The sequence below is a fragment of the Astyanax mexicanus genome, chromosome 4 (genome assembly GCF_023375975.1).
Source record: "Astyanax mexicanus isolate ESR-SI-001 chromosome 4, AstMex3_surface, whole genome shotgun sequence".
NCBI classification, from domain to species: Eukaryota; Metazoa; Chordata; class Actinopteri; order Characiformes; family Acestrorhamphidae; genus Astyanax; species Astyanax mexicanus.
Window position 1 is genome coordinate 49,633,506 of NC_064411.1, and position 24,631 is coordinate 49,658,136.

General features: G+C 36.7%; 1 protein-coding gene across 1 annotated transcript in view; it reads left to right on the forward strand.

The window, feature by feature from the left end:
• onecut3b (one cut homeobox 3b) overlaps window positions 1–14,132 on the forward strand; it is a 44,105-nt gene extending 29,973 nt beyond the window's left edge. The window contains exon 2 of the mRNA XM_049479017.1: window positions 9,165–14,132. Coding sequence (XP_049334974.1) covers window positions 9,165–9,457 — 293 coding nt within the window. The 3' untranslated portion in view covers window positions 9,458–14,132. The remainder of the gene's footprint in view (window positions 1–9,164) is intronic.
• The last annotated feature ends 10,499 nt before the right edge of the window (window positions 14,133–24,631 follow it).

Sequence of the window (24,631 nt, forward strand, 5' to 3'; positions counted from 1 at the left end):
ACTTGTAGAATTCTTCACTTTTGAAGACAGATGGTTCATTAAAAGATCCGGTAGATAATCGGTACAGAATCGTTTTTTTTAGAGGTGGTTCTTTAAATTTTAATGTAAACGTCTCCTAAGGCTATACTAGACGAAAACGCTCTTTAGGGTAACACAAGAACTACTTTAGCACCACCACCGTTTTTTGTAAAAGTGGCTCTTCGATGGATACTTGTTATAAAGGGTGAATAACCTATTTGAAAGATTACATTGTTCTTTGCAGGGCACATAATATATAAGGATACGCTATAAAGGTGTCTGAAATGGTTCCTTAAGTGATGCTATAGGGAAAAAGCACCTTTATTTTCTAAAATAACAATTTCAAAATATTTGTGTGTGGCGAAGCTTTTAAATATCAAATAATATCATGTATGTAAAGTTTCTTCATACTTACACTTGGTTCATGGTTTATGGACACTTTTCACTCTTGATAAATTTGTTAGATGTTAATATGCACACTGGGAATGTTGCTGTTTAATTACACGTGTTTAAAGTATTACTTATATTGTTAATGATAATATTCTGTCCGTTTTGTCCAGTCAGTGTTCGTTATATCTAACGTAAGTTTGTAAAAGCAGACGCAATAAGATAAATGAATGTAAATAACTTAGCACCTGGTAAATACCTGGACAATTCGAGTAAAGCTGAATTTCGTTTACGTCTAGGGTAATTAACTGATTTAATTGTTCTTACGAACTCATTATACATTTTTATTTAAAATGCTTCCATATATTACCAATAGTGGTCCTTTTGTTGATTTATTCAATGTTTTAAATGGTTTCCTCTTAAAAGCAAAGTCGTATATTACAGGAGCAGTTACGCACGAGCTGGCCTAAGCTCAGTTCAGACCATTTAAAACGAATTTCTTTTACGCCCCAGAACACACCACGGTGAATATTTGTTTAGCCCAAAGATTCACGTTTCAATACCCAGCAGCACATGAAAAATTGCGTTGCAGCGAGGGAACAGCCTGAAAGGTAAAACGCAGCTTTCAGAAAACGGAACGGGCATCTAAAATATTGCTCGCGGACACAGGCATGGTGAACTCCATCCATCTTTGTGATAACATATCAATAACTGTGATTACCACTGGATTACGAAATTAAACAGACTCTGCCAATTAAAAGGCAGTTTGCAAACAGTCAGAGGACAAGTGGGCTTGTATTGAAGATATCTCGGAACTTAAACCTTCTTATGGAGAAAATAAGAATTTATGTCTTTTAAAAAAAAGTTTTATTTAAGTTTTATTTTCAAAATAAAAATTCTAATTTGGCAGTTGTTCTTTAAACTGTGATGTTTTTTTTCATTTCATTTTTCATGAATAGGCCAATAGAAATAATCTGTGGAATTTTGTGGAAAATACTTCTGCTGTAATGTTGCCGTTTTGCGTGGCAGTCACTGTATATATATATTTTTTTTGTCAGAATGATTTTGCCTGTGCTATGACCTAGCTCATGGAATCTTCATGCAGTAAACATGAAACCTATAATACAGTAAGTAATTTATTAATTGGGGAGTGAATAGATTTAGGCGTATATCTAGATATCTCCTTGATGTTAAAAAAAAAAAATAATTTTCTACATTTCACAGGGACCAGCACTGACTGGGACACACGCAAACACACACACACACACACACACAGAGGAAATATGTCACAGCGTCCTGTAGTAAGCGTGTTCATGTTTCAGCTCGTAGAAACAATATGCATTAAATAGCAATGATAACATAAATTGCATCAAACATTAAAGAAATAAAAATAACACGTAATCGATTTATGTTGAGCTGTTTTGAACACGGGTTTGTATGGAGTTGCCTTTCTCAGATGCCCACACTGTGCTGTGTAGTCTATACACGCGACCACGGACCACACGCAAATAGGCACGCGTACGTTAGTACGTTTGCACTAAGCCACTATCTTCTATAGTGAGTGTGTTTGTGTGTTTCGGCTCATGAAAACAGTAAAGCAGTTTAAAAATGTCCAGCAGGAAGCGTTTATGCAGTAATCGATTTTTTTGAGCAATGTGAACACAGGTTTGTTTGTATTCAGATTTCTCTGTAATGTGTATAATATAGCTTTTGAGAAATGTTTCTCAAATGCATCACACTCGCATAGACAGAAAGATAAAGAGAGAGAGAGAAAGAAAGAGAGCGAGAGAAAATCTCCTATTACAGGTGAGCATTTAATTCCCCTAAAATGAATTCGCGTGGAGTGGAAGACAAAGAAGCCAACATGTTGTTGGCAGTGTAAAACGGCTGGAAGTAATGGCTCGCTACGGAAAACAGACATTATGTATTAAATTATCAGTATATTAGCGCCAACACTCACTCATTCCATTACACTCTATCGAGTCTGGAGCTGGGAGCCAGAGAAAGCTTGGCATGGGGTACTGAATTAAATAAATGCTCCATGAAATGGTCTTAAAAGCGTGGGTCAATCGATGTTAAGACTAAAATTATTCTGTAAGAAAAAAAACAGAACAATTGAAACAACAAGGCCGATTAAAAACAACAAGCAGCTGATATGAAATGTGCACAGATGTCAGGAAAGGCCTTATTTGCGTTGGCATTTTTTTATTTTGGACTTTTGGCAATCATATATGGGCCAAAAGAGTCTGTTTTACAGTGAGGGATAAAATCTAGTGGTATACTATTTTACTTTCAATTGAAAATCTCCATTCTGAATTAAAAATGTAGTCCAAGAGCGAATGTCCGAGAAACTGCCCCAAAGAATCTGGAAGGATATCTGGTTGTGAAATTAAAATCTCAAACTCGGACTTCTAACACCATATTTGATCATTCACTCCAATGGATGTTCCTTCTTTTTCCATCGGTATTTCAAAGTTTGCGTCGCCACAGCGCCTCTTTAACGCCATTAAATTTATTCTATTCTCCATACAGACTGCATCAATATCATCATCTCCTCAGCGGTTCCTTCCTTTCTGCTCACAAACCAAGCAAATTCATAACCTCTGAGAGTCTGTAAATCTAGTTGATGCCTATGAGCCTTTATCCATCCCTTTGGCGTTACACTGAAATCCTCCGTAATGGCGTTAATACTACACAATGCCATACAGATTAATCTGATCTTACACACAGAGCCTTGAACGTATAAGAAGAGCTGTGTTGTCAGGAGAGCCTAAATTCCTTTAGCTGTAGACCTTCAGCCAGTGAGTGAACGCAGGGGCTTATATTGTGTATAGGCTAGTTTAAATAACCAAACCCAAAGGAGAAGCTCTTAATGGATCCATACTCTACTTGCATTTTTTCAGAAAGGCCTACCAATAAATTGTTCAACTGTGAGAACGTGATGATAGCATGGAATGTGGTTCAATTGTGAAATGGTTGTGGAAATGATACCCCTTTTGCCGCCACACTTAGGATTTTTAAGGGCTATCAAAGGGATATCATGCAACATTCATTATTTATTTATTTTTAATTAGGAAATTGCTTGACGTTCCAAATCTAAAAAAATCAAAGGTGGTTTAAAGGGTTCTTTGAGTGGCACTATATAAGGACCTTCTGTGGTTCCATTGTTCTTAGCTGTAGACCTACATGTTTTTAATAAAAGGTTCTTTAGTTTATAGGGTTTTTCTGAACTATCATCTATACACAAACATATTTTTATGTATAACCAAAATCGCTCAAAAATCCTTTGTATAAACCACCACTTTCCTTGTGGTATGCTTTCCTTGTTCAATTCTCCATCCAGGCCAGCAAACCACACTGCACCAATAAGAATTCTTGGGCAAGACTCCTAACCCTACTATCACCTTCCTGTGTAACATGATGCAATCCGGGCTCTAAAGCATAAGCCAAAATGCAAGAAATATAAAAGTTTTTCAAATGCCTATTCAGGCTCATCAGCTTTAGCCCCACCCACTCACACCGAAGCATGTCTGAGTGTTTCATGCTGGTGGAATACAGATCACCCAATCAGAACATAGATTATTGATTATGCAAAAATGCATCTGACCGTTTGCCAATTTGTAAAAACGTCAAAAGACGAAATAAATCAAACACAGAAAAGGTAGGATATGGGCTCTTTAAGGTAGACCACATCCCAAAGCAGTACATCAGAGGCATTAGATCACAGCATACTGCAAAACCAGATGTAAATCTAATTTCTGTGCCCTGCCTGCTTCTGTTTTGCTCAGATGAAGACAACAACATATCGACTGTCATACAACAGTGCAGCCGCTGAAAGAACTAAGCATATAGTGCTCTTCTACTGGGTCTGGTTTGAAAGTTATGAGTGTTTAGAGAAGCAGTAATGAAGAAACCAGCTGTGATTGACATTTTCACAGAGGTTTGCTCCCCATATATCTGGTGTGATTACGTTTTGCTTCATAACTGTAACGCATTGGCCCAAAAGATTAGAATAGACTCTATTTGAAGACAGATAGCTAGAAAGAATATATGAAACTGAAAAGGCTGATGTACATTCTGTACATTTCATAAAACCCTTCGTGTGCGAGTTTATGTCTTTATATATTTAACAATAATTATATAATTAATAGTTTTGGACGATAAGCGGCATAGCGAAAATAATCAGATCATTTACATTTACCGCTTTTAAAAATACAGCAAAAACAAACAAACAAATCCAGCTTAAAGAAACCCGTTATTTCCATTACTACATAGTTCTCATGCCTGACTATTATTCTATTTACGCTCATATCTATAAATGCGACTCGTGCGAAACATTTCACGCATGCCCGTAAGATTCTCATATAGCCTGTAGCCATATAAGTAATAAATAATATATAATGCACATGTGTGTGAACACGGTGTATTTCAGGTTTGCATGTGAACAAAGGAAATAATATCTGAGTTTGCTGTTCATCTGTTTTTGCTGTAATTACCCTTTGCACACATTAATCGCTTCATAACTGTATTGCCTTCACCGCCAGCTGTTTGACCCGGGAGATTAGACTAGGTTATGCGTGAAATTGGACCGTGGGGAGTGTTGTATTGAAAGCTCTGCCTAATGCTGTTCTTCTGTTCAGAAGTCCAGCCCAGTGTCCTCGCTTCTGTTCAGAGTTAGAGATAATGAACTCACGTGCCACTGTTCCCATTCTGATTTATGTAAAAAAAAAAAAGAAAAAAAGAACAGAAAGGAAAAAAACTAAATTAGGACATTAAAAGCTCATGTAGGCCTATCTATAATACATGTTTTGGATGCAGGCAGCTCGAGCCGCAGTTGATTGTAGTGCATGCTCGAGGTTTTCACCATGTTAGACGATTTATTGGGTTTTATTTTTTTATAGAAATTTTCTCCAGCACAGGCACTGCCTCTAATGCACGAGGCAGAATGTGCGTCTTTCTTCTTTCTGTCTGCGCGCGGCTGTTGCCCTAAAAGCTGCAATGATCGATTTTCCTCTGTTTTCTCCTGCGCACGTGGTCCAGTAATCAGGGCCCCCTTCCCGCGCGATCGATCCGTATTGATCCCTCGAGCCCAGTGCGCGCGGCGCTCGGGGAGGCGCGAGAGCCGCGCCGGAACGGGGGACATCAGGAGGCGGAATGTGGGAACGAGCGAAACGCGCTACAGTCTCGCGCTCGATACCGAAAAACCGAGACACAACCGGACAAAAGAGCTCTAAATATAGGTCAGAGAATACAGCCACCATTCATTACGGCCTACAGTTACAGCAGTGTGCTTGTGCATGTTTTAAAAAAATATGTTTGTATGCATACAAACAAATACACATTATACAATGTATTTAGTACATACATTTATATACATATACATTTAGTACATACATTTGTATATATATTTATATATATACATTTATATATATATATATATATATATATATATATATATATATATATATATATATATATATATATATATATATATATATATTATGTGTATATGCAATTGTACAGTAAATGTACAATAAGCTATATAGTAGTGTAATATTGCGTGAGTGCAGTGTAGACCGAATGTATAAATATTATATAAATGTATGAGCAAAGAATACATAGTACATAGTGTACACAGGGACATGTTGTGTTTTTCATGTATAAATATTGTGGCATTACAAAACACAACATTCACCAGAAATTACCAGAAATCAATGATCTGCCGGTTAATATGAATGATCTTTGTGTATCCAAGATTGGAGTAAAATAAACAACATAAACAACATCCCTTTTATTTGGAGCACATGCATTTCTGGACAAGCTGTGTGATACATACAAAACCCTCACTGCAAGTGAAAGAAGCATGTGAACTGATACAGTAGAGCAATATTACACAATTATAAAAGCTCCAGCAAAGTTACATAGTGCAGTAACATTGTTCTGGCTCACAATTTGAATGATTCTAAAACTGATATTTTTATATTTTAAGATACAATTAATATGTAATGTTGCTTTCATTTGTCTTATGTCTTATATTTGTCAATGCACATCCTGTGATGCTGATGCCGCAATGAAACATTGTGCACCCCAATATGTGTGCGTCTATACAGAGTATATAGTATATATTACATATTGCATATGTATGCAAAACACGTCCAAGCCAGCACTGAACTGTAATTGTGTTGTCACTGGTTTCATGCATATCTATATGTGTGTGTTAAAGGGGGGGATCTTTGCATGTTGTGCAGACAGACAGTTTAAATGTGTGTATGTCTTTGCGTCATTGTGTGTGTGTGAGATGTGCAGTGCTATATGAAAATGATGGATGAGCGTGCAGTTGCTTTAGATGGCAGCAGTAAACAGATTTGACTGTGTAGGAGAAATCGATCGGCTCATGGCTCTCTGTAATTAGACATACAGCGCCAGGGCCTGGCTTTCACACTCTCAGCACAATCTCACTGGGGGAACCCTCACTGCAACACACACACTCGCGCGCACACACACAGACAGAGACGGCTAAGTGTGTGAGTGTGTGCATATGTAAGTGAGAGAGGTAGAATGAGAGACAGAAAGAGAAAGTGAAGAAGAGAGAGGATCAGAGTACTGTACTACAACAAAAGTGCCTTTAAAAACATATATTTTGTAATTATATAATGATTTTAATATTGATATATTAGTTTTTAGCTCTAAAGATCACACGTATCATACATTACTGTATATATTTTTTATAGCACTATATAAATAAGCATTTGTAGCATAGCATTTAAAAAATAAGAACAGGCCTATTTTACACATTACGGGAAATCTATACTCTGTATTAGGAAAATGAAAGCAAATTTGGACTAAACAACAAGAAAATGAATGTATCAAATTATGCACATTTTTGCACAAATGCACAACAATTCCAAGCTTGTCCACTAGTGCATAGGTAACAACAGCCTTTTAGAAACCGTGCACGCAAACCGGCATTTAAATCTATTAACCCTTTAATTAAAAATAACAGATTTAGCCTTTTAGACTACGGACATAACAACAGCAAATAAAAAGCCAACGACCACAGCATGTGTCTTTATAGTCTGTGTTTTTCACTGCTGTGGTTTATAGGCAATCTGCCTCCGTCCGCAGCCATATGGTAGCACGGCTCGTATGTGGTGTGGTCTGTGTGGTTGAAAGCGAGCACTAGTACATGAATGTAAATCCGCTGAATGACTGCAAACAGCTTGGAGAGGGAGAGTGGATTTTGCTGGAGGGTTCTCCGACATGAGTCCCTGAGGATGGCCTCTTCGTATTAAAGACACACACACACACACTCACATATATATACACACATGTTTGTGTGTATATATTTTCACAATATGCAGTCATCTTTGACTAAAATATTCAATAGATGTAGCTTTACTTTGCAAAGTGATTATACGTTTATCATTAGAAGTGTTAGATAACTTATTTGAACACATTCTAAAATTAATAAATTATTTAAGCAATAATACACTCAAGGTTTGTGTTGTAATGTGTAATACTGGCACTGCTATGATGCGGTTGTAGATCAGCACCTCCTAGGACCTTGCATTCACATGTGTGGACATTTAGAAAAAAAAGCTGCTGTGTTCAGGCACAAAACAAAGGTTTTGCACGTCATTATTAATTGTGACTTTACTGTGTTCTATCCACATATATAAAAAAACTAATGCCTCATATGTGGACCTCATTTTTCTGTAAACAGATAATTATTTGTTTTTACCCCAATCAAGTGCCAATTAGCCCAATTAGGAAAGAGAAATAAAAATACATGCCATGCAAGAGTTCCCCACATATGGGGAAATCAAATGAATGAACAATAGTATGATGATTGTTGCATTGTAGACATCTGTAGCAGAGAATAATATTACATTTTAATTACATATCATCAAATACATTCTTATAACAGTAGTAATAAAAGGGTAATAACAGTAGCCCTGCTATTACACTGTAAAAGTGTGTTTGAGCAGTAAGTAATGTAATGGAAGTTTTCCTAATCCAGGATCATATAAAACTAAAAAAAAAATGAATAGCTGAGATAAACTCTCAGTTCATTTGTATAAGATCAACTTTTTTGCATATTTTATCTTAATATACATATACAGTATATACAGTATTCCTGTCAATAACTTTGTCTGAAGACATGGACCTCCAGAAAATGTGAAAATTGCACATGATGGTCTGAAGCTATATTCACACATATCAGGATATTTTTAAAAACTGAGATTTCCCTCTTTTCTGTTATAAAAAAGACTAAATTTGAGTTTTATTTGTAATAGAACATCATATACATTAAAGAAAATGTGAAAATAAAAATTTGAGTAAAGAAATCTGCGTGTAGATGTTGTAGTTTTATGACTTACGTATTTCACTACAAAGGATGTAAGAAGGTAGCTAAGATTTAGCCAGAAACCTGCATGTGTTGTGACATCAGCGATGAAAAAGCTCAGTTTTACCTGCCCACGCAAACACTCAAAACACTGAGTTAAAAAAAATATCACAAATCTCTATCAGTGACAACACTGACTCAAAATGTAAAACAATATTCTGAGACAAAAAACTTCCAATCCTGCTTTAAGTATTAGAGTATTTCACACTCATATAGAGCCATATATAGTACATGACCACTGAAACGCCCTCTATTATAATTTCTATTGCAGTTTCAGTAGCATACATATTTTCAGCATGAACATTTGTTTTGACTCTCTCTCTCTTTTTCTTTCTTTCTACTGGCCGTGCAGCCTGCAAGAGGAAGGAGCAGGAGCAGCACAAGGACCGCAACCTGGCACCCAAAAAGCAGCGGCTGGTCTTCACCGACCTCCAGCGGCGCACGCTCATCGCCATCTTCAAGGAGAACAAGAGGCCGAGCAAGGAGATGCAGATCACCATCTCGCAGCAGCTGGGCCTGGAGCTCTCCACCGTCAGCAACTTCTTCATGAACGCACGCCGCCGCTGCGTGGACCGCTGGCACGACGAGGCCAATGGCAGCCCAGGCCAGCCGGGCACCTCTGCCACCACCTTCTCTAAGGCCTGAGCGCCTGACCCACTGCGTCCGCCGCTGGTCAGAGCCTTGACCCACTCTGACGGGTCTGGACCAGCGGTGGCAGCAGTGGCGACAAGTTCACGTGTGGCGTCCGTCCGTCCATACAAGCTCGAGAAACCTCAACCTGCTCGGCCGAGGGGGCATGGCCAATACTGGAGGCCCCTAGTACTTGGACACAAGCTGCCCTATGACCAGTGATAAGGGGGTCTGCAGGCATGCTCTGGTCTTTTAACCTGTGGTTTATGTCTTTGTTTATTCGGTTGCCATATTCACTTCAGCGGAGGTTTTATTTTCAATATGGCATCCGTCGTTTGTTTGTTAATCGCCCAAAGAAGGCCTAAGGCCTGATCTGAAGGTTTCTAGGCTTGATATTTAAGCCTTAAGCCTTCAGTCTTAAATCTCATCGCCCTTTGTTCCTCGAGATGTTGGTCTTTTACGTTGAACTTCTTGTCGTTTTCCACGACCTTTGTCTTTTTAGAACAAGTTAGGAACGAATAAGAAAGAGGAGATGGCAATAAGTGTCCCAACACATTCCCCTTCTACTTTGTTCTGTAATCAGTGAGGCGACAACCAGAAGGTCTGGCCGAGATCCTGAGGCTTCACTGCTTACGTAGCTCATTCCAGTTAGCATTAGCATAAAGTCAGCCATTTCTTATGAATTTGACTTGGAATTCGATGGCGATGGCCGGGAGAATTTAGACAAAGGAACATGGAGGTTGCGTGTCACAATCATATGCCTCAGACGCGTTAGATGTCTAAATTCTCGGGCCACGCCACACACTTTTTTTTCTCCACATGATTTTATTCCTGTCCTGATTCCTGATCACGTCTCCTCACGTCCCCCCACCTACCCACCTACCCTACTGCCAGCGTGGCTCCATGCTCTTGCTTCAGCACAATGAGAAAGGGATTGGAAGAATCAATCAGTCCTCTGTGCTGGCCCCCTCAGAATCATTTTAGCCCATGGGGGCCAGCCAGAGCGCTCCTCATGCACAGAGCAATGGTGCCACCTACTGGACGAACACAGCTTTGACCTCTAAAATGTTTTTCATGATCTTTTTTACGTTCTCAACAACCATTGCCGTCTCATAACTCCATGAGTGTTTTTATAGGGGGCCAAGCAAAACTTGGTTGTTCAACCTGTAATGCTTACTTTTTTCAGTAATGCTTGATTTTCTTGTTATTTTTGCATGAAGTTCGATGTTTATATCCAAAGGTATTTTCATTTACCAAAGATATAAAAAAAAACAAAGAAGAAACAATCATTACTCAAAGGGAGTAGGGTAGAGTACAGCTGCTGCTCGCTTCCTCCAGTATGCGGAGGAAGGCAGTGTCTAGTGGCCAAACGTAAAAGGTAAAATGTCACTGTATGATTGAGTGCCAATGACAGATGCCTTAATGATAATCATGGGGGGTGGAGCGGCTCCGAGCCGCAAAACGCTCCAAATCCCTCTCTTCCCTCCCTCCATTCTGTACGATTCGGGGTCCGTGCCGGACCAAAACCCGACAAATGACAAATCATGCAAAACCAACCAAAACCTGACGGTGGGTGAAGACCTACCTCTCATCCTTGACACCAAATGTGTGTCAAAATAGCTCCACAAGGTTACAAAAGCTCCAAAGAACACAGTATAACCAATATCTTCTGCAAATGAAAGCTCCTGTAAATATTTCTTCTGTCTCTTTCTTCTGTCCTTCTTCCTTTCCCCTTCCTTACACTATTTCCTATCCTCTTCCCCTTCGCCCCAACCTCTCCCTCTCTTTCCCTTCTATAATAACGATGCGGGTAATTAGTACCATAGACACAAAGTTTCTATTAAATGTAACTCTTTGTGCTCTGTTGTGCATAAACTACAAGTAAAGAAGCACCTTGTTAACGAATTTGCGAAGAAGAAGTCGACAAACGAAAAGCAAAAGCGAGCGCAAATGCGAATGCTCTGAGGGAGACAAAAAGCTACGGGAGCAATCAGAGACAACCGCAGCGAGAGAAAAAATAAGGGTTGTTGTGTATACTGTAAACCTGGACGGATGTGATGATGTTCATGAAAAAAAATGATGGACTCCAAGCTGGAGCAGCCTCTGAACTTCAACCTCTCTGGCATCTTCTGAACTGGACCTTTCTCAAACATGGATCATGGTTCAGTTGTGGGATCATGGTTCACGACTAACGTTAACGAATGACACTCTAAAAAAAGAAAGTTCATCGCCATGTTTGGAATCTGAGAGCCTTTTAGATTGCTTTGGTCTGGAAGAGGTTCTCAATCAATCAAAGTCAGTCTCAATCAATCATCATTTTTTTTCGATACTAAGACTGAGACCAGTCATAGATCTTCTCATTCCCTGGTTTGAATCTAAGAGTCTCTCAGAATGCTTGGGCCTGGAAGACGTTCTCAATCAATCAAAGTCAGTCCCAGTCAAGCATCACTGATGACAGCAAGACTGAGACTGGTCCTGGGTCTTCTTATTCCCTGGTTTGAATCTGAGAGCCTCTTAGATTGCTTTGGTCTGGAAGATGTTTTCAGTCAATCGAAGTCATTGTCAGTCTCAGTCAATCATCACTGACGACACCAAGACTGAGACAGGTCTTGGCTCTTCTGATTACCTGGTTTGAATCTGAGACCCTTTCAGATTGTTTTGGTCTAGAAGATGTTCTCAGTAAATCAAAGGGTGCATGCAATTCCATCCAGATTGATGTCATCAAGCTGGACATTGGGGAACAGCTCTGAAACTGGAGAAAAAAGCCAAATGTACATTTGTAGCATCAAACAATGGACAAACAAGGAGAACACAAAGAAGCCAAATGTCATAACACCACAGGTACCACCTACCAATGACCGTGTCCAGAGCCGGAGAGGTTTAGAGGTGTTTTTTTTAAAGCAAGGTTCTTAAACAATGTTGTTTCAGAGTCAAATGTGAAGCAAAAATGTGAAAAAAAAAAATCTGAACACACTCACGTACACACATGCAAACACACACACACACACAAATACACACATCGTTTGTAGTGAGAACCAGTGCGGCTACCTCACAGAACAATTGTGGCACATGTGACACGGCCACTGATACCAAAGATACTTCGGCCTGCCAGTTCTACCAGATCGTACACAAACTCCATTCATTTCTATCTGTCCATCTTCTTCATGTGTCGTTGTTTTATACTGAATACACACAAATACACACAAATACACATGCACTGATCAGTTATAACATTATGACCATTGTGCTCTTGTTTTTTTTGTATGAGGTGGTGTATGAGGTGTTATTGTGTGTGTTGTGCTGGTGGTACGAGTGGATAAGACACTGCAGCAGTGCTGCTGGAGTTCTTAAACACTATGTCCATTCTATAAGACACTACTCTGACAATTACAAGGAGGTGGTTATAATGTTATTCTTGATCGGTGTACATACATACATACATATATACAGTTGCAAGAAAAAGTATTTGAACCCTTTGCGATTACTTGGATTTCTGCACAAATTGGTCATTAAATGTGTTCTGATCTTCATCTAAGTCTCTAAGTCACAATAATAGACAAACACAGTCTGTTTAAACTAATACCACACAAGGAGGGATGATGCAACAGGACAGTGACCCAAAACATAGAAGTAAATCAACAACCGAATGGCTTCAACAGAAGAAAATACACCTTCTGGAGAGTCCTGACCTCAACCCAATTGAGATGCTGTGGCATCATGACCTCAAGAGAGCGATTCACACTAGATATCCCAAAAATATTGCTGAACTGAAACAGTTTTATGAGGAGAAATGGTGCAAAATTTCTCCTGAACTACAGAAAAAGTTTGGTTGAGGTTTTTGGTGCCAAAGCAAGATTAACCAGTTATTAAATTCAAAGGTTCCATACTTTTTCCACCCTGCACTGTGAAATTTAACATATTAAATAAAAACATGCAAACATGTATATTTTTTGTGTGGTATTAGTTTAAGCAGACTGTGTTTGTCTGTTGTTGTGACGTAGATAAAGATCAGAACACATTTAATGACCAATTCATGCAGAAATCCAAGTAATCCCAAAGGGTTCACATACTTTTTCTTGCAACTGTATATATACACACACATATATACTGTCTTACATGACAATGACTAATGTAGCAATTGACAATTGGGGTCTTACATACACACATAAATGGATATACACGCATACACACTTTCACAGAGCAGTCAGACTGCATTATATGCCACGGTGAAGGAGGTGGCTCCTATGCAGTACATGTTGAGTGCCTTTTTCCTTCAACCACGGGTGGGATTGCTCTGGACACGCATACACATACTCACATACACACGAATACACACATTATACACACTACAACACACACAAACACAACATAATAGCATCATTCTTGTGTGCTAGCACGTTGTAGGTACAATACGACGGTAGCTACAACAAGGCCTCACCTTTTCCGTCCTGATAAAGAAGCACTTTGTTTTTGTACGAGATGTTCTACTTCATTTTTTGTATTTATTATTTATTACCTACATATTTATTTACATACATACATATTTATGAATTTATTTATTTATTGTATGGATGCCCTTTTTTTAAACCATCTAAGCAGTGCTCAGTGACTCGGAATACAGAGGAGTGTTTGTTTGCATGCTCCCGATGCACTGACGCGGATGCACATACTTTATAAATACATACACACACATATATATATATATATATACATATATACACACACTCCTAAACAGAGATATTTTTGTGTGACTTACAGTATTAGCAGAGCGTGTGTATATATAAATACATATTCATATATGTGTGTGTTGAGGCCAGACGTGTGGCCACCGACCACTGAAATGGTAATGCATTTTTAATTCCATTTAAATGTGTTGAAATTATTGTGATGCACACATTTGAATTTAATGCATCTAAATTCAATGCATTAAGTTTCAGTGATCCACAAACCAATCACACGCCTCATTTTTTAAAACCCCATTCATAAGCATCTGGCCAATCACTTTCGATTCTCCACCAACCACGTGTCCTCTAGTGGTACAATCTGGCAGGCATGTGTTTGACAATGAAAATTCTGATATACCTCAAAAACTTTAATGTAAAGGCTATGTTATGAAACAATAACGACGATAGTACTGATACCTAAAGATAATGAATATTGCTAAATAATAGTTTTGGAAATATTGTGACTTGAAGCTTTATACTGTTCCCCTTTTCTCTTGTTGCTCTCCACCATCTTTGTTTTAATTTATTTTATTGTATTATTTTGTTGCGCTGTACTGCGCTAGCATGCTTCCTGATTTCCCAGCCATTGTCTCTTTTTTTATTCTTTTATTGGAAGACGAGAAAGATTTCCTGAAGTATTGAAGGTTCCTTAGATAAACAAAAATGTGATAAAGGTTGTTGGAGGTTCCTGTTCTTTTCAGAGTTTCAGAAACGTCCAAACATCGAGAGTTAGGCCTTGGGTTGTCTCTTGTAGTCTTTACTTCCTGTTTGAATTTTCCAGTCCACCTTAATTAGTGCAGCAGGTCTGTTGTTACTGTACAAATGCTGGAATGTAGCTAATACACCACTTAAGGTGGAATGGAAACTTTAAGCAAGAAGCTGGCAAATAAGAAGTTTAGCTTTGTGGAAAGATGGCTGTGGAGGTGTTAAGGTGGTATGTTGGTTGTTTTTTGTTTTTAATCAGGCATGGCCATGAGATATTATATTGAGTATATTGAGACCACAAAATAATACATTAAGGATAGTATAATATACTAAGGGCACATGATAATATATTAAGCTTTGATATAATATATATAATATATAATCTCACGGTCTTAATATTTTATCTTGTGGCCACACCTTAAAACAAAACATCCGCTGGTACCTTTTTAAAATAAGGCTCTTTTAAAAAGGGGTTATAAACAGTTTATAAAGGAGTTTATAAATGGTTATTAATTAGGTTATAAACCATTAATAAGCAGTTACAACACATGTAACAGATTTCACATTCGTTTATACTACAAGTAGATGCTTATGATAAGCAAAGTAAAAACGATTTTTTAAAAATGATTTTTCCAATAGTCATCATTAACATTTCTGTTAATAACTTTATTAATTTACATATAATAACATATTAAATGACTAAACTGACTTTCTATACTATTTTATATGCTAAATTTAAATTTTCACTGTTGTTTTTTCTATTTATGTGTTGTAAGTGCTTATTAATGTTTTCAAAGTATTTACATTACATAACTTAATTTATAACCCTGAATAAAGGCCTTTATTATCTATTTATAAACTCTTTATAAAGGAGCCTTATTTTAATTTTATGCTACCTTATTGGCTCTATAAATTGTTTTCCACATAACTAAAGATTCTAATTAGTAGAAGAATGTAGCTTTTTGGGGAAGAAAGATTCATTATCAACAAAATCCAAAAAACTCTGACACCACCCTTGAGATGTTACGAGCAAATCTGATTGTGTTTTATTTTGGGTTGCACTTTGTTTTTTTTGTTTTTGTTTTTTTCCCTCAAGTCATTTACGTTTCTGTGTTACACACAAATGCAATTCTGTTCTAATGTTTCTTGTGTGTTGTTCAAAGTGATTCTGATATTTTAAAAAAAGAAGAAAGAAAAGAAAAAAAAAAAAGAAATCCAGAAACAGCAGCTCTGTCCTTAGGGAGGTGCAGACCATTCTTTTATGCATGGATATTAAAACTTAAATGTTTAGAAACTGCAGGATTACTCATCCGTCTTGGCCAAGGAGAAGGGGAGGAGCAAAAGACAGGCCTGCCAGGGTGGGGAGGATATCTGACCGAATACAGAGGCCATTTGCTTTTACTGATTTATTTATTTAATTATTTATTTATTTGGATTTTTTTTTTTTTTTTTTACAATTTTCCTGTGCATCATGTTGTTTGCGTTGCTTTTTTCTCTTGTTAAAGCGCATGCATTGTATCCTCTCCTCTCCTCACGTTGCATTTGAAGTGTATATAACAAATTGAAACGCTAACAGGTCATGGAGGGTATCGGCTGTGCATCCTTCTGTAGCTTACGGTACAGCACCCCAAGCGTTTGCTCATCCTTGTGTTTTGATTGACGCGCACTGTTCTCTTAAAGAGCTGATTTGAGAAGGAACAAACTTGTTAGAAACAATAATTGCAGCACTTAACCCCTTAAACCATAGGTTTATTATTCAGTGGTTAATTCTAATGAGTATCTTTTGGAGTTCCACAGGGCTCTATCTTAGGGCCAAAAAAAGTGATGCTAAAAATCAGTGAAGTTTGGTAAAAAAAAAATCAGGATCTAAGGGGTTAAATAAGCCATAATTAGCCTTTATGCCCTGTTGAAATAACTAGATGTTAAATTTACTAGAGATTAATTAATTTAATCCTGTATGAATATGTATTGTGTGCGGTTTTTACAGGCTGGCTATTTTAATTATAGAACCAATGACCTTCTCCTAATGAGTAAATCCACCTTATGATAATGTAATTACAAACCCTAGAAGTAAAAGACCAGTAATTAAGGATGCACCCTAGATTTGTGGGCTGATCCCAGTACTTTTATTTAAATATCAATAATGCACCAATAATAATGCTTAAACCCACTTATTTCAAGAAACAGATATGCTTTTTAATCCTAGAACTATTGTGAATCATTTGATTAGCATTTTGCTTCGTTTATTTATCGTATGGAGTCCCACATGGTTCTATTTTAGGTCCAATAATAATGTGTTTATATATATCAATGGGTTTATATTGTCCAAATCTGTCCTTATACCCTGTAAAAATAACTAGATTTTAAATCTACTGCATTGTAATTAGTGATTATTATAATTAATGATTATTATATTATAGTATATAATTATAATTAATAATAATTAATCCAGTATAAATATGTATTGTGTGCAGTTGTTACAGCCTGGGTGTATTAATTAAAGAATATCATGATGACCTTCTCTTAATGAGTGAACCAGTAGGCTTGTTTAAAAACACCATATGGTAATGTAATCACTAATCCCAGTAGAAAAAAGCCAGTAATTAGGGATTAAATGATTTTTGAACTGGATTTGTGGGCCAATCACAATAGTTTTAATTTGCATATCTGCCAAAGCTGAAAGATAAGCCTTTTTTCAGAAATTTAACATGGATTTATAATTCAAGTCCTTGTTATTTTTTATGCTGATTATAAATATTGTGAATAATTTGGACCCACAGGGTTCAATTTTAGGGCCAATAAAATTTATGTTAATTACACACTGGGCCTAATGGGTTAATATTTTCCAAAGTAAATGGATGCCTGTAAAAATATGTCAATTTTAAATCTAAAGTATTGTAATTCATGAATTTATCCAGTTACTCCAATAATTGGTTCAAATCCACCTGGATTCACGTTTAAAAATAAATACAATATTATTTGTCATCCTTACCAATATTATGACTTAATCTGAATATGACGCTTCAATTCCAGTATGAATTCAGATTAATCAGCAGATTAAAAATAAAAAAAATCAGTTCCTTAAAGAGAACAGAGCTCACCTGTCACTGCTTGCATGGCAGCCGGCCCCTCCCGACCTGCTGTGTCACTTTTCCAGTTTCAGCAGCTTTCTGTGTTATTTTTTGAGTCAGATTGCCGTTGGATTACTGAGGGCTTTCCGAGCCTCCGAGAGCGAGACAGAGGCAGCCATGTTTTCTCTCCCTCCTCTGGTCCCCCCAAGAATCAATCAGATTACAAGTGTCTTTGTGATGGTAGAAGACAATCAATTTCCAATGAGGAGGAGAGAGAAAGACCAGAACAGAAAAAAGAAAGAGTGAAAGAAAGAAAGAAGGAAGGAAAGATAGAGACAAAGGAAGAAGGAAAGCTAGAAGGGTATAAGAGTCGCTGTCCAGCGGCCCGAGATTCGAAACCGGAAGAGAAAGCAAGACCCTCTGAGAAATTACTGAAGCTCTTTTCTACCCACTGACCTTTAATTTAAACCCAATATCTTCAGTAGGTCATAATACTTTATTTACTTTGTGTACTCTATTTAACAGCCAAATCATAGCAGCTCTACACTGGACTTTATTTATTAAATTTCTCACAGTAAGACTTTGACCAATTGATTAACCCATTGAAAATGAAGTACATTGCTTTTTTTGTGGAATTTGAGTGTGTTATTACATTATTTATTTATTTAGTTTCTTTTTGTAGCTGACCAGATTAATAATTCTGTTGCTGCTTTCTAAATGGCTGCTTTAAAAAATGTTTCAAACCCAATATTTTCTCCTCCTTCATAGCCTTTCCGCCCACTACTAAAATATAATGGTGTTTTAGTAGTCAAAATATAAATAATTCTACATGATATGTTCAAATATTTGTAAGATTTGTAGATGTATTAAAAGTAATACTTTATCTCACATTATTGGCACCATACCTAATGCCAGTCATGGGCTAGATAGGGTACGAAGCCCCCCAGCACTGAGAAGTGAGATTATGGTACTCCATCCATCTACTGTTGGGATGAGTCGGTGGACAGTAGAGACACTTACTCTATTAAAAGCAGTACAAATGTTTTTTTTCCAATAACCTAATCTGTATTTGTTGTTAGGATAGAACAACAAGTTAGTTTGTTTATCAAAAATTTCACATACTAACCTATCAAGCCTAGGCTATACCTTTATATAGTATTGGTATATAATATGTAGGTTATGGTTTTTCATTTATAACACATTTATAACTCGTTTATAACTAATGTATAACCTGATTCTAATTAGAGAGAAGTTCGTTTTTGTTCTTTCTTTAAAACTATTGGCCCAAAAAACGATCAAAATACATTTTAGTGGCTATAAAAGTCTTCTATTGCTCAACCAATCATTACAGATTGAATGACTATGGCATTTTTACAATATACACTGAAATGCAGAAAAGTATGTATGTACAAAATTGTGTATAGAATATTGTGCTCCTACATTCCAGAAAGCTCAGGTCCAGGTAGCTGTAATAAATTTCTGGGGTGGATTTTTACATTCTGATGCTGTTTATGGTAGAAAAATAAGCTTCTTAGTATGGTTCTGTCCAATTGCCAAGCCAAAGTCATTTATTCCCTATTTTTATACCCTTGTAATTCATAAGACGTATAGTTTTTAGGTGGAGAAATGTGCACAGGACAAATCGCCGCACTGGGTTTGGAACATTTTTGGTACATTTTCTTTTCATGTATTCATTTATTTATTCCCTTAGTAAAAAAAAGCAACTTCTGTACTCTTGGGCATGTTGTTGACTCCACAATGGCAACCCACTCAATGGTCTATGATTGCAGTGAAAGTCCAGATCTAATCCTCTTTAGCTTTAGTCATATTGTGAGACTTTTGATAGATATTGGCTGTCGGCATGACCCAGCTCCCACCATGACATTTCCCTTCATATATGGATATTGATGAAGACAACACACACTGCCCCAGAGGAAGCGGATTAATGCCCTTCTCTGCACGGAAAGGTTAAGATGTAGCTCAGTCCCTACTGGTCTAATTTTAGAGAAAGCATAACAGAGGCATTCCTATAGTGTGGAAGGAGAGTCATGATTCAATATCATTACAGATTTCTTGCCCTGAATCCCCCTCTCCAGCTACAGATATTGGCCAGGTTGGCTTCCTCTAATGTTGGTGTGTGGTGTCTAGAGAATCTACGATAGGAGGGGTGAAAAGTGAATCGTAATTGCACAGAGAGCTATGCAAACACCCTCCCCCTATACCTTACTTTACTTTTCTCCTTCCCTCCTTCCCTTCATCCTTTCCACCCCTTATTTCCAGTATTCACTTCATTCGTTGGGTTCTTTGAAATCACCTTTCACTCAGGGTATTGGGATTGAATGCCTGGAGGACGAACTGCAGCACAGAATATTTAAAAACCCAGTTACGGTTTCTCATATCAGACGTAATATCAGCGTTAATTCTCAAAGAAGTGCCTACGCTATTAATGAACGCTCTGCTGTTGGCCTTTCTCTCTTTATCTCTTTCTCTCTCTCTGAAATGTATAGTTAGAACGGTGGATTCTTAAATCACAGGCCCAGATAATAAGGATAAGGATTTAAATTCTTGATTTTTAACCAATTAGACTAAATATATTTACGTATTATATTATATTTTGATCATATGGATTGATGATGCTTAACAAAATCCACACAAAGTAGTAAATCAACGTTTTGGGATTGGGAATTAAAGCATGAAAACGACACATTTTTAAAAAAGTTACAATGCTACTGTTAACATGATGATAAGTCCACCAAATTTCTTCACTTTAGTCCAATCAGAGGAGGCGCTGTGGTAACTTTCTATATTATAGGCTATTAAAATGAGTTGTAGGCCTACACATATGGATTAAAATCATGTACAGACATTCATCATTGTGGCATCTTGTGGCTGTGCTGTAAAACAGTCAAGCAATAGCGCCCCCTTGTGGAATTTAGACAAGATTTACATGTTCAGATAACATGTTCATGACCAAGAGTGGTTAAATATAGGCTGCATCTGGGTTGTACACCAGACATAAGGGTCTAGAAGTAACCCATGTCAGATTAAGGTGATCTGTAATGGAAAAAAATAGGAAAAACACGTACAAACCCATGAAAACCCACCTGGAATCCAATGGAATCCCATCAGTCTACATGTGAGCCCCATCATGATGAAGGTATTACTGGCATTGTTTGTTTTAGGGTTATGACCCTCTGTAATTGAACCAATACACGTGGTGTGACATGGTGTGAATAGAAGAAGTAGAAGACAAGACAGTTCACCAAATGTGATATCGCCAAATCGACAAAGGTAGAAACAAAGAGAAAGAGAAAAAGAGAGATAAAGAAAAAGACAAAGGCAGAGAGACTGATGAAACAAATAGGGTAAGACAGTGGATAACACACACAATCTTCGCACACATGATCTGCACTATGAGAGTGCCTGTGGGGAACCAAAGATTGTAGGACTGACAATCTGAAATCTCGCCAATAAATGAACTCATCATCCCATTTTTTCCTGTATTGAGCTGCCCAGTTATTTGTAAAGACACACATTTATATACATATTATGTTTAAACAGAGCATTGTAATTTAAATTCTCAGAGGGTCTAACGGTCTCTTCTCCTGGTCTTCAGAATTTCAGAAGTACAAGAGGGCCTGTACAGTTACTTATGTTCACGTGTTGTGTCCTTTAAAGAAGGCAAAAACCAAGTAATAACTGTTACAGAACATAAAATGAACTTAAAACGACTAGTCTGGGTAAATAAATCAATTGTGTGTTTTGGTTAATTAAATAAAGAAACAATTGGAAAGACAAGCTGTGACCTCTGCCTTTCAATTTTCAGTCTATCAATGTCTATATTGGACATTTTAAATGTACTCATATGAGTCGTATGTTGTTTAACTGTTTTTTTTTTTTTACCATTTTTTACCCTAATTTAGCTAAGATCCCTTCCTTTTATTAGTATTCAACCTTTAAAGGTATTAAAAAGTATAACAATGGAAGCAGTGATGAGGAGAGAGAGTGCCATTTACCCACCCAAAGAGAACATGGAAAATTGGGCTCTCCAGGACTCCGGCTGCTGATAGCAAAGCAAAATGAATTGAACAATCCCCCTTTAAACACCTTTAGCTACTTAATATATATTATGGACATATAGACTTATAATACTTATACAAACAGTATATAAAATATATAAAATAGAATACTTAAAAAAGTAGAAATTCAACATTTTGGGGGTGGGTATTAAAAGTATGAAAATTACATGTTTTCACAATTTTTAAATGTGCATCATTAATCTGCTAATCTAAGTTATATTCTAAATTATATTCTACCACATTTGAGAGTTGTATGTTCTTTTTAACCCACTGAACACATTTTAGTTACTTAATGTATTATATGTTGGTCATATGCTCTAATAATATTAAGTAAGAGTTTAAATCAACTAACACTTAAATGGGAATTAAGATATGAGTATTATCCAATTTATAATTCCACCAAATTTCATAACTTAAGACCAAGCTTTTTAACCATTTGAACACATTTTAGTCACTTAATACTCCATATGTTGGTCATAAATTCTGACGAGATTTAACAAAAAGAAGAAAATCCACAATCTGGGATTGGGAATTAAAGTGTTTTTTGGGCCAATAGTTTTAAAAAAATTCTAAAAATTTCAAATGGGAATGTTAATGTGCTTATACAAATTATAATTCTACCTAATTTTATAAATAAAGACCACTCAGAAATCTGGTTATGTGGTTTCTCATTGTATGTTACTAAATTAGAATATACCAAAACAACAGAAACAGTAGAAAATTCACAATTTAGGATTGGCATTTAAAATATGAAAATGACCCAATTTCAAATATTTCAAATGGGCACTGTTAATGTGCTTATATAAGTTATAAATCTACCAAATCACTCAGAAATCTGGTTATGTGGTATTTTCATTGTATGCTACTAAAATTTGTTGAAGGCCATCACTATGCATTTCAATCACTTAATACTCCTTATGTTGGTCATATGTTCTGATGTTTTACTGGTTTTCTACCGTTTTGTTATGGTTATGTGTATATATTTTCCTCATTGTATGTTACTAAATGAGGATTATACGAAAACAACAGAAACAGTAGAAAATTCACAATTTGGGATTGGCATTTAAAATATGAAAATGTCAAATGTGCACTGTTAACATGCTCATCCAAGTTATAATTCAACCAAATTTCATCACTAAAGACGACTCAGAAATCTGGTTATGTGGTAATTTCATAATTGTATGATACTAAAATTAGTTGTAGGCCATCAATATGCATTTTAATCACTTAATAATCCATATGTTGGTCATACGTTCTGATGTTTTACTGTTTTTTTTTACTGTTTTGTTATGGTTATGTGTATATATTTTTCTCATGGTGTTCTACTAAATTAGGAAAATACCTAAATAGTAGAAACAGTAGAAAATCCACAATTTGGGATTGGAATTTAAAATATGAAAATGACCCAATTTCAAAAATGTCAAATGACAAAATTGTATGCTACTAAAATTAGGTGTAGGCCGTCAATATGCATTTCAATCACTTAATACTCCATATGTTGGTCATATGTTGGTCTTATGATGTTTTATTGGTTTTCTACTGTTTTTTTATATGGTTATTTGTACATATTTTACTCATGGGGTTCTACTAAATGAGGAAAATACCAAAACAATAAAAACAGTAGAAAATCCAAAATTTGAGTTTGGAATTTAAAATATGTAGAAAATATCAAATGTGCACTGTTAACATGCTCAGCCAAGTAATAATTCTGCCAAATTTCATCACTACAGACCACTCAGAAATCAGGTTATGTGGTATTTCCCTCTTGAAAAATAGTTTGAAGGCCTTTAAGAACGATTTAAATGCATGCATACCCACTGATCACTTACTAAAACCTCAACAACACTGACATCTAGTGGCTGGGAGCAAGCAAGACGGTACAAAAACAGAAAAACAACCCACCATAATCAGACCACAACACTGCATTTTCTCAGTCCTACCCACAAAGGTCACCAGTATGGCTGGTGTATATATACATCAATAGGGTACCATGTGTGTCCAGTGGATCAGAGGATTATGGGAGTGCACACGTACACAAGCACACATGAAAAAGAGGACGGAGAGACAGTCCACAGTGTACAACATGCTTTTATGAATAAAAGGTGTCTTTTTTTGTTCCTCTTCTGATACAAGGCAAACAGTATAAAACAAACATTGTTCGAGATAGGACCAAGCTGCCGTGGGGTTGGATGAAAGAAAGAAACATAGAGCTGAAATCGTGAACATTCAATCGATGCCAATCAATCGAGTGAGCCAGCGAGCATGCAATTCTCACACATATACAATCTCTCTCTTTCTGCTCAGCTAGCTATGCTATTGGCTGCTGCTGCTGTTGCTGCACAGTCCCTGAATCAATCTAGGGCCTTTATTATGATGAAGCAAGACTGCACTAAAAACACTGCAATGGTTTACAATTATAAAGCTTGTAGTTAAATGGGTTATGGTTAAGGTTTCGTCAAATATGGCACGGCACAGGTAGTGTGGAGACGTCTCAGATTGGCATTCAAGAGCGTTCATAACCTAACATAAAGGCATGTACTATAAATAATCCAATATCGTGGATCTATGGCACTATTGAGACAGATATTACACAGTTTGGCTTTTTATTCT